The 10,922-nt window shown below is 59.4% G+C and overlaps 2 protein-coding genes across 8 annotated transcripts; one reads left to right on the forward strand and one right to left on the reverse strand.

The window, feature by feature from the left end:
* Positions 1-75: 75 nt before the first annotated feature.
* Sphk2 (sphingosine kinase 2) lies at positions 76-7,785 on the reverse strand. 7 transcript variants are annotated; one of them, XM_076542590.1, is made up of 8 exons: positions 7,646-7,785; positions 6,934-7,044; positions 6,679-6,843; positions 3,062-3,532; positions 2,204-2,353; positions 2,019-2,113; positions 1,820-1,935; positions 76-1,587 (listed from the first exon to the last, which is right to left on the reverse strand). In XM_076542590.1, exons 4-8 carry the CDS (start codon positions 3,465-3,467, stop codon positions 507-509), a joined length of 1,848 nt encoding a protein of 615 aa, XP_076398705.1. In that variant the 5' UTR covers positions 3,468-3,532; positions 6,679-6,843; positions 6,934-7,044; positions 7,646-7,785; the 3' UTR covers positions 76-506. The 7 variants fall into 7 exon arrangements, with proteins under 7 accessions (XP_076398705.1, XP_076398717.1, XP_006982008.1 ...); XM_076542602.1 differs by having other exon boundaries at positions 6,934-7,040; positions 7,646-7,783; XM_006981946.4 differs by lacking the exon at positions 6,679-6,843.
* A 174-nt stretch (positions 7,786-7,959) lies between these two features.
* Positions 7,960-10,896, forward strand: Rpl18 (ribosomal protein L18). The gene is made up of 7 exons (XM_006981944.4): positions 7,960-8,093; positions 9,253-9,339; positions 9,467-9,574; positions 9,864-9,962; positions 10,264-10,387; positions 10,485-10,554; positions 10,780-10,896. Exons 1-7 carry the CDS (start codon positions 8,091-8,093, stop codon positions 10,853-10,855), a joined length of 567 nt encoding a protein of 188 aa, XP_006982006.1. The 5' UTR covers positions 7,960-8,090; the 3' UTR covers positions 10,856-10,896.
* Positions 10,897-10,922: the final 26 nt, after the last annotated feature.

Genomic DNA, 10,922 nt, shown 5'->3' on the forward strand with positions numbered 1-10,922 from the left:
AAGCCAGCAGCAGCCCGAGTTGGGTGCATCTGCTGTGATCCTTAGAGGGCAGTATTAACTGAAGGGCATCAGGTGGACGGGGCGAAGAAGAAAGCGACGCCTTTATTGCATAGACCTTTTCAGTTGCTTTTTAGACCAGGGACACACAAGACAGAACATGAGAAGTGAATTTACCCACCCCTCACCGGCAAGGGGCGGACCATTAGTGCAAATCCTGGGGACCGCCTGGGGGAACCTGCCCCTCAAGGGCTGATTGGCCAGTCAAGTGGAGGCACCGGAGTAAGCAAGAAGAAACCCTGGCTGGCCAATGAGCTGAGGCCTTGCTAGCTCATACATTCCAGGCCCCGTCATTGGACAGCGAGGAAGGCAAGGCCCCGCCCTCCGCTCGGTCAGACCCAATCGCCACTCTCGCTATTCTGAATCCCGGTCCTGCCTCTACCTATAAAGCCAGGCCATAGCCTCTGGTGCTCTAGTCCCACCACGGCGTGTCTCGGGCTCCCTTAGGTTTACGGCTTTTGGCCCGCAGGCCCAGTGAGCAGTGTGGCGAGACTGGGATGCACCTGCGCCTGCAGGGGCCCGTACTCCACTAACTCCCCGTCCACAGTGAGCACGCCCCGAGGCGTGAGCGGCTCGAGGCGGAAGGCATGAGCTGCAGCGTAGCCCAGGTACGGGCAGCCCAAGCTGAAGTGGTTTCCGTGCTCCATGGCCAGCAGAATGCGGAGCAGCGCGGCCCGGGAGATGCCGCTGCGCACCCAGCAGAGGTGCACCACGCCGTCGTCAAGTCGGGCGTGTGGGGCGGCCACCAGGTCCGCACTGAGGTGGCTGGGCAAGATGGCCAACATGAGTACAAACTCCCCCTCTATTGTCACCCAGTTCGGGGGCAGTGGAGAGCCGAGGGGGGGAAGAAGGTGGTCTGCTGGGCCCCAGGTAGAGACTTTCGGAGCACTGGGGGTGGGAGGTGGGAACCCCGAGGATGCTGGCATTTCCGGGGGCCCTTCGGTGATGGGTGAAAGCTGAGCTGTTTTGGGAGAGTTGGGGGGCGAGGGCAGCAGTGGGTCTGGGGACAGAGGTGCATCCCCGGCTCCCCCCCAGTCCCCGGTCAGCTCTGGGCCACTGCCATTGAGGGAAAGGCCAGGTAGGGGTTCAGGGGAGCCAGGGGAGGCCAAGGCAGGCTGGGGCAGAGGCAGGGGCAGGTCAGACACTGAACGGTGCAGGGGAGAGTGGGTGACGGCTGGGGCCGGGGCTGGGGCCAAGGCTAGTTCCGACTTGGCCCGAGGCAGGCTGTGGCCTGGGATGGGCACGGCTGGCTCTGTGGTGGCGGGGAGGTAGGAGAGGCGTCCGCGATAGGTATGCAGTGTGGCCAGGCCGAGCACCGCCCCCAGGGTGAAGCGAGCGCCACCCAGGGCCCTGAAACGCTCGCTGTGGATGTCCACATCCGACAAGAATCCCCAGGCCACTGACAGGAAGGAAAAGCAGCGGGATCCCGAGGCCAGCGTGACCGAGAGCAGGTCCAGAGGATGGCTGCCACCGCGGCAGAGAAGCAGGGAGCAGTTGAGCAGCAGGTCCACGCCGACAGCCGGCTCAAACCTGCGCAGGGACATGGGCGTCACAGGGGGGAGCGACTGGGGAGGGGGGGGGAGACGTGCGAACAGCGACGCCACCAGGGGACACACCCCCAGTCCTCCAAGCACCCCTAGAGGCCTTCTGTGGGCCAAGTGCAGATCTAGCCCTGGGTCAGGGGAAGGGGGTGGGAGGCTTCAACGTGACAAGACCACGTGGTCCCAGAGGCTCACCCCAAAGGCAGAAGCAGTCAACGTACCCGCCACGGTGGTTAACCGCCCCAGCCAGTGCATTGCCGGAACCGCAGGGGAGGACCCCAATGGGCATCCGCACGGCATCTTTCCAGTCTGGGCGATCAAGGAGCCCGTTCAGCACCTGCAGTTGGGATAGGGCTGCCTGGGTCCTCACTACCCTCTCCAGTTCCCCCCAGGGCAGGGTTAGGTTGTCTGTGGCTCTACCTCATAAAGCAGCCCGTCTCCGGAGACAGTGACAATGCCTTCCCACTCACTCAGGCTCAACCCCTGCACCAGCTCACGGGCATGGTTCTGTCGTTCTAAGTGGACAAATACAAAGGTTAGCCAAGAAGCCTCCTCATCCCGCCACACCCCTCCAGAAGATCCAGGAGTACCCCCCTCCACCATACCTGTCTGTATGAGGTTAAAGGACAGCCCAGCTTCGGAGATCATGGGCACCACGTGGTCCATACAGCGCTGCCAGGCCAGGCCCCGCCCCCCAAAGGGATTAACCAATATGAGCAGCCTGGGCCTCCGGGGCAGTAGCTCAGGGGTGATTTCTGGAGAGGTGGAGGGAGGAGGAGAGAAAGAAAGGACTGAATCTGCCAGAGCCCAGGCCTCCTCCTCTTGGTAACGGGGCCCCAAAGAGACTTGATAACTCAAGGGCAGGTACCCAGGGCCTGCTGGGAGTGTCCCTCCCGCCACCTGGCCAGTGCGGGCGGCCCAGTGTGGGCGGTCCGGCTCTTCCACACAGGTGCTGAGGAAAGGTTGGGAAAGCAGATATGTGCCCTTTGCACCTGTGTGTGTGGCAGGTGGAGAAAGGAGCCTGGATCCCCGGACACCTGTTAACCAGCATCAGTTTCCTGCGCTGTCACTGGCCCTGAGCAGCCCGAGGCCTGCGGGGCTCCTACGGGAAGTGGGGGCCCTGGGTGAGTGAGGCCCTGCCGGAAAGCCTCCTCCCTTGTGGAGCGGGGCATCAGGCCACCTCTGGGCTGCCTGAGAACCCTGGAGACCTGTGGTGCCTCACCATGCTCAGCCAGTCTTCCGGCACACCCCTGGGGGCCTGGGCACACCCCTGGGGGCCTGGGCACACCCCTGGGGGCCTGGGCACACCCCTGGGGGCCTGGGCACACCCCTGGGGGCCTGGTACTCCGCTCTTGTCCGGGGAGGGACAGACACTCTAGCCGAGAGCAGAGGCGCTCACGCTTCTGAGACAGACCCAGAAAGAAAGACACAAACACCTATGTGGCTCTGGCCCGCCATCTCACCCTGGTCCCCGGACAGAGGCACTCCGCGGAGGAGACACATGAGGGCCGTTGCCCAGCGCTGAGCTTCTGCACGGTTCTCCTCATAGGTGGCGGCCCCGTCGGCCCGGAAGGTCCGCGTAGCTCTGTGCCGACCCCCGCGCCGGCCCCGCGGGTAGGTGTAGACACACAGGTAGGCTGCGCTGTCTGCGGGGCTGCGGCTCTGCAGAGTGCCACAGCCCGAGACCTCTGCCAGAGGGACCAGGCCATCTCGGGGCCGGGCTTCCGGCTTTGGGCGCAGGCGCTGTATGTGCAGGGCTTGCGGGGTGAGGGTGAGGGCAAAGCGCGGGCCGTGGGCCGGGTAGGACCCGAACTCGCCGTGCAGGATTGGAGTGCTGGAGGCCGATGGCAGTAGTGGCGGCGGGGCCATGACGGCCTTAGCCCTGCCCGAGCACTTCTAGACCCCTGGCTTGTGGTCAGCTCCTGCTCCAGCCTCTGGGGAGGGAGGAAGACAATGGTCAGAATCCTGGATCCTCCTGACAGGTGGGCAGGAGGGGCCTGTGAGGAGGAGACAGTGAGAGTGTGGGAAGGGACACCATAGACCAGGAAAGCGTGGAGAGACCCCATGATGCAGGGCAGGGAAGCCAAACCAGGCATGAAAACGTTTCTCTAACTTTCAGATAATTATTCAGGACTCTGTGTGCAACAACTGCTTAAAACTCAAGACAGCCAGGCACAGCGGTGCCTACAAGCAGCACTCGGGAGTCCAGCCCCAAGGTGAAGGCCAGCCAGGGAAACTTTGTTTCAAAAACAACCCCACCCACAAAGAAACAACAAAAACCCACGTCAACCCCAAGACAGGAAAGAAAGCCGGGCGGTGGTGGCCCACGCCTTTAATCCCGGCCCTCAGGAGGCAGAGGCAGGTGAACCTCTGAATTGGAGGCCAGCCTGGTCTACAGAGCAAGTTCCAGGACAGCCAAAGCTACACGGAGAAACCCTGTCTCAAAACTACCCCCCCCCAAAAAAAAAAGGTGGCCAAAGGGTAAGAAGCATGGTCTACTGGGTGATGATGGGCTTGAGGGGAAGGGAACAACTGGATGACAGAGACAGGAAGAAAACAGGCTGAGACAGAGAGACCGTCCCCTCCCACACACTGAGTCACTGCTAGGTAGAGGGAAGAACCGTGTCCACGCGTAGACAGAGAGAAGAAAGGGGCAGCCCTGAAAAGCAGAGAAACAGAGGAGACAGCAGCTCTTGAGGCACAGGGCAATAAGATAGTTAAGTTTCTCACCCCACTGAGAAAGCAACCGTCGGGAGAGAGCGCACACGACACAGAGCCGTCAGAGAGGAGCCGCACGGGAGCGCCCACCAGCCGGTTTGTCTGGGCCCACTAACCTGACGGGCCGGCCGCCTTCTCTCCGAGAAGAGGGGAGAGCCAGGGCTGGGTCCCTTCTGCTCTGCAGAAGGTCCAGCCTCTTCTTAACTGCTCACCTTTGGGCAGACTTATCCAGTCGCCCCACTGACCTCGGGCTCACAGCAGCCGGGACACGCCCCCATGGAGACTCTCCCTCGGGATCCACCTCTGCCCGCTGCCCCGGGCCGCTTCCTCAATGCCCAGCTGTCTCCCCCACCTCCAGACCTCCCTCAGATCAGACACCAGCACAGGGCCCTTATACATGCTCCATGCTGGGTCGGGTCTCGGTCCCCCGGGACCCCAGATCTGGGCCTCCATCCACGGTTCCCGGCCGTCCTTTCAGTCTGTCCCCGGTGTGTACCCCTACTCCAGGGCCACAACGCAGCCCCGAGTCTGGGTCTCCATCCCAGGCATGGACCTGGCTTTCCGTTTCCAGATCCCACCAAGTGTTCCGCACCGGACCTGAGTTCCCGCCCCTCTAGGGTCACCCCGAACCCCACAACCTGTGCGCATGCCGCGTCCTCCCGGCCGCCCCTCCAGAGCCTGCTCTACCGCCCTCATCAGCTAAAGGGTGGGGGGGGAGGGTGTGCGTCCGCCCAGCCAATGTCTGCGCAGCCAGGCGGAGCCGCACCAATGAGAGGCCAGGGCCATCCCCCTCCGGAACTACGCGACGGGACCTGACCGGCCGAGTGAGAAAACCGGGAGGGGCTTTGGCCGAGCAAGGAGGCCCCATCACAAGTGAGGGCACACACGCAGCAGAGGTAAGGACGCGGACCTAGGCAAAGCCTAACTGGCCATCTTTGTTGAGGTCAAAACGGCCTGTCCCACTAGAGTTTAAAAAAAGAAAAAGGGGCGTGGGTGAGTTCTCCCACTGCGGAGAGCAACTCTCCCTAACGTAGGTAACAGAGTCTGACACGACACGCAAAGGGAGTTAGAGACGCAAAGCAGAGATAGAAAGGAAGAAATGAGAACACTGAGATTGACGTGTGTGGTCGGACCCTGTAATTCTAGCACTGGGGAGGGGGAGGCAGAAGCATCGGTAAGGGAGGGTCTGCCTTTGCTGCATGTATGTGATAGTTATGGGACATCTTGTGTCACACAACATAACAGACCCCAGAAAATCACCAACATGGGTGGAGGCAGTTCTGGAATGAGAACCAGAGTGGGGAAGCTCATTAATTACCAACTGTTTACCTTGGACTCCAGCGTGGAGTGAGATTACCATCTGCCCAGGAAAACAGCACATGACAAGAAAGCCCAGAGGCGTAGGGAGAGAAGAGGCTTTGGAAGCCCCACATTCAGAGTCTGAGACAAACTAAGGCCAGGAGAAAAGACGCTGACAAAAACAGGTAAGACAGGGTGGAATGAAACCAGGAGCAAAGCAAGTGGGCAGACAGCATGTGCGTGTGTGTGCGTGTGTGTGCGTGTGTGTGTGTCCACATGCACCCGGGGCACAGCACTCCCACACTGAACTACACTCTCACAAGGCAGGACAAAGCTTCATAGAAAGGAGGTAAGCAGAGAAGGCAGTCGCCAACCAGCTGTCCGTTGCATCCAATCCACAGCAGCAACAGCCCCCGAGAACATGCCGAGGGAGAAGGAGACCTCAGCAGGATGGGGGTTCTGGGCAAACAACCACTGAGCTCTGAGAAAAATTAAGGCAGAAACCAGGACCAGAGGGCCTGAGACCTGGCAGAGAAAGGGAGCAGGGAAGGGGAAGTGCTAGTCACCGAATCCTGTGGCCTCACCCTGAATAGCCTCGGCTGCTGTGAGGTGGAAAAGGACCACCTGCCTGCCTGTAGGGGACGGCTGTGGCCAATGGCAGAAGGGCCTTGCCAGATGTTCTCAGCCATGGTAAGACAACCGGGGACTCTAGGCCAGTGGTTCTCAACCTTCCTAATGCTGTGTTGCCTTCAGCAGCTCCTCATGCTGTGGGGACCCCAACCAGAAAACTATTTTTGTTGCTGCTTCATAGCTGTTATTTTGCTACGGTTAGGAGCTGCAATGTAAACATCTGATATGCAGCCCTGTGAAAGGGGCGCACGACCCCCCAGGAGTCTCGAGCCACATGTTGAGAACCATGGCTCTAGACAGAGCCTTACCTGGTTCCACTGTCCCTTGGATTCAGGATGTCTGGTGGACAGCCAGACCCCTGCTCTGTCACAGCAGCGCCCAAACCCAGCACGGGGGCGGGGGAGGGGGGGTCCTGGGTAAAAGCTCTGCTTACTGGGCAGTCCCAGATTGGGGGTCTGAAGACAAGTGGCACATCGCAGGCTCAGGGTCCCAGAGCCAACATCTCCCGTCCAGCTAGCCCGACTCGTCCTACCCAAGTTCAGGTAGCAGATTCTACCTAGCGTTACGTACTAAGTGTTGACTGAACATGTTCACAGACCTATACAGGCAGGGAAGATACCCTGTTAGGGTTGTTATCACTCTTTTTCCAAACAAGGGGAAAAAAAACAAAAAGCAGAAAGTGACTTACCTAAGGTCACAATTTTAAAATAGCAGAACGTTGAAAGACTGTAATCCCAGCTACTTGGGAGGCTGAGGCAGAGACACTGAATCCAGGCTGGGCAACTTTGTGAAACCCTGACTTAAAAAAGAAAAAAAAAAAAAAAGTGGCAGACCTGGCACACGGAATAGCCTACATTCTGGCTAGGTGCCAACGCTCCTCCGTGTCTCCTTCTGCCGGGGGTTCTCTCGCCTTTCCCCTTCTCACCCTCAGGCCTCCACCCCCACCCCGCCCCCGCCATGGACTCTGTCTCACTCTCTCCGGGGCTGTCCACACCTCGGGAGCTTGTTATCCATCCCCTTCCCACCCCAGATCCGAGCCAGGCCGAGGATCCGCGTGCCTTCTCTGCACATCAATACTTTGTACATCAAAAATGTTGGGTCAGTTAAAACTATCTGGTTGGGGGTGGGTGGGGGGAAAGCCGTTCTCTGAGGAAGGAGACTAAGGAGAGATCTGGAAGAGGCCATCTAGGGGCAGGGAAAACCTGAACCCCAAATGCTGGAGGGCGGGCAGGTACTATAGGATGAGTTGCCGTGGGAAACTCTCGGGTTAGCGATCCTGCAGGGCTTCCTGCACTTCAGTTGCGCCTAATAAACCGAACATCAGGAAAAGGAAGCCGCGAACTTAAGGAAATGCCGGAAATGTGAAATTAGCTCTTTCTTCAGGCCGGGACAAGCCTCACCTCCAAAACACAGCCCACCGGGTCCTCCGGGAGCCACCGAGAAGCGGTCGGCGAGCGGCCAGAGAGTCCCCGCGAGATTCCTGCTGCTAACTCCAAGCATATCTCTCGCTCTCGGGGCTCTTTATCCCTGAAGAAGATAGAGAACAGGGCCTGGGGAAGGCTAGAGCGGCTCTGCGCGCCGGCCCTTTTCTTCGGTGCCGCATCGGTTCCTCTGTGGTTGCTCTGAGGGCCTCTGTAGCCGGTCCTCCAATATACCATGGAGAAACCCAGGTTGCGGTAGAGCGCCGCGTCGCACCCTTGTGGCGTCACCGATACACCACCGAGAGACACGACTCAGGGTAGAGCGTCCTCGAAGCGTCACGGGCGCGCCTCGCAGAGCGCCCTTTCCCCGCCCACGCCGGCGCAGTTCTGTCTTTCTGGACCTGGCCGGGCAGGAGACGCCATCATGGTGAGCGCCCCTGGGCCCCGGCTGCCCCATCCGCCGCCATCCTCAGCGGGGCCGGCTCGCAGCGTGTCCGCGGGGTGCGGGCGGCCGCGGCGGGTGTCGGGGGAGACGGTGGGGGCCGGCGGGGACCTGTCGCGGCCGGCGGGCGGCCCTAGGCGCCCCGGAGCCTCCGTCCCTTACCAAGTTTCACTCTGTAACCCAGGCTGATCGCAGCTCACCGCGGGTCCAGTTTGGCCCCGAACTCGCGGCAGCACCGTTGCCTCGGCCTTTCGCGTGCTCGGGTTGCTGCTGGAAGCACCTCTTGGCCCTGCTTCCTTAGCTTTGGTGTGGGAAGCGGAGCTCTGCGTTCCCGGGATTGGGTCTGGCTCGGGTGGGCGCAAACGTGTGGGGATGATAACTGAAGCCTCCGCCTTCCTAGGGCTGTTCTGAAGTAGTGAGCGTCTCATTTGTCATCCGTAGAGATGTTTCCATGTCTAGAATCTGCTGTTGGCTTTTTGGGGCAGTTTTCCAGATTGGGGGCAGTTTTGAGAAGTAAGCGTCCTTGCCAGGATCGAACCCCCACCGGTACTGGGCATAGAACCCAGGGTCTCTGCACGTTAAGCAGCTGCTCTGAGGTAGACTGAGCTGGCTGGATGTCATCGTAGTTTTTATTCTGAGCCAGGGCTTCACTGAGGTTCAGGAGTGTGGGAGGGATGCTAACAGGCCCCGACTTTATCGTGGGAAATGTCAGGTAGGCGGAGCACACACCCACCCCTCCGGTTTTAGTCTTCCTGGGGTCCTTTTGGGATTTTTGGTTTGTCTGGAACTTACAGTAGTAATACCACGCCTGTTACTGTCGGTCACTGCTCTGGACCACTAACAAGACAAGATTGGAAATCTTAACTGAGAGTGTTTGAAGCTGCTGAGAGGCTTGGTGGTGGGCCTGGGTTTGAGTTGTCGAATGAATAGCCTGAAGGATAAGTAGCAATTGTATAGGTCACCAAAGATAACAGGGCAGCCAGGCGGTGGCGGGATGCAGAGGCAGGCGGATCTCGGGGAGTTCGAGGACAGCCTGGTCTACAAAGAGAAACGCTGTCTTGGAAAAAGAGAAAACAAAGCAAACAGAGGGGGCGATTGTCCAGGTTAGGAATTGGCTCTGTAGTAGTTCCTTCACCTCCCACAGGGTGTTGACATTCGCCACAACAAGGACCGAAAGGTCAGGCGCAAGGAGCCCAAGAGCCAGGACATCTACCTGCGGCTGCTGGTCAAGGTAAGCCTCTGGCCACTGCATCGGCCAGGAGAGGGGGACCAGACGGTGGCGGGGTGGGAGAGCACTGGGTACTTCCTACGTTTGGGGGGAGGGGCAGTCACGTGACCACTCTCGCTGTTCCCTCCAGCTGTACAGGTTTCTGGCCAGACGAACCAACTCGACCTTCAATCAGGTTGTGCTGAAAAGGTTGTTTATGAGTCGCACTAACCGGCCACCTCTGTCCCTGTCTCGGATGGTTAGTACCTGGGCAGGAGAAATAGATCTGGAGTGGATGCTGGGCACTAGACACCAAAGGACTCGCGGTCGCCTGTGTTGAGGCCAGCAGGCAGTGCAGAGCTCTGTGCTTGGTTGACTGCTGAGGTTGGAGGAGGAGTCTGGCCTGTGTTCCCATGTACATAAAGACAGCAAATGGCAGGCAGAGCCTTCAGAGACTTGTCATTGTTGGGGGGACTGGGCCATTGGCGGTCTTGGTCTTCTAGGTGACAGGTGTGCATGCAGAGTGACTTAACCTGTTTGCTCCTCAGATCCGAAAGATGAAGCTTCCTGGCCGAGAGAACAAGACAGCCGTGGTTGTGGGGACGGTCACAGATGATGTGCGGATTCTCGAAGTGCCTAAACTGAAGGTAAGTGACCAGCGTGGGCCTAGGGAACCTCTGCGGGCGAACTCCAGCTGTGCCGTGTGGTGATGGCACCCTGGCTTGCTGCCGTTTGTGCATCGTGCGCACTGCTGACAGCTTGGCTCCTGGGCTGGACCGTCTGCTTTTCCTCCATTTCTTTGCCGTAACAAAGGACAGGGACTCTGCCTGGGCCTGAAGCTTTGGGGGTGTTTGCCATCCACTGGAGCGGTTCTGGTGGAGTTGGTTGTCCTCGGTGCTCTGTGAGGATGTGTGACAGTCCCCACAGCGCCTGGTGTCTGCCCCTCAGGTGTGTGCACTGCGGGTGAGCAGCCGCGCCCGAAGTCGTATCCTCAAGGCTGGGGGGAAGATCCTCACCTTCGACCAGCTGGCCCTGGAGTCTCCCAAGGGCCGTGGCACTGTGCTCCTGTCTGGTGAGTGAGGGTTGCATTGAGGGCGGGCCTGGGTTTGGGGAGCCTTCCCTGGGGTCAAAGTTCCTGGTCTCTACTTAAACTCTCCCTCCCTGGCCAGGTCCTCGGAAGGGCCGAGAGGTATACCGGCATTTTGGCAAGGCCCCAGGAACCCCACACAGCCATACCAAGTGAGTATCAGGCAAAGAGCTCAGGCTTTGTCCCCCATAGCTGTTAGCCACGGTGGCTGGTGGGGGGTGGTCAAAACTGTGGGCTACCCAGAGCCTGTACCAATCTCTGGTGGTCCCCGTGAAGGCTCTCGTTCTCCTAGCCCAGAAGGAGTTCCCGGCATTACAGGAACAGGCCCCAGTGGCCACTGTGAGCTGGGCTTCTCTCACCCCATTTTTCCCCCACAGACCCTATGTCCGCTCCAAGGGCCGGAAGTTCGAACGTGCCAGAGGCAGAAGGGCTAGCCGCGGCTACAAAAACTAACCTTGGATCTTACTGTTATTAAAAAACGTTTTGAATGTTGATGGTCCTGTGTGTTCATGAAGTTGGG

The sequence above is a fragment of the Peromyscus maniculatus genome, chromosome 1 (assembly GCF_049852395.1).
Source record: "Peromyscus maniculatus bairdii isolate BWxNUB_F1_BW_parent chromosome 1, HU_Pman_BW_mat_3.1, whole genome shotgun sequence".
NCBI classification, from domain to species: domain Eukaryota; kingdom Metazoa; phylum Chordata; class Mammalia; order Rodentia; family Cricetidae; genus Peromyscus; species Peromyscus maniculatus.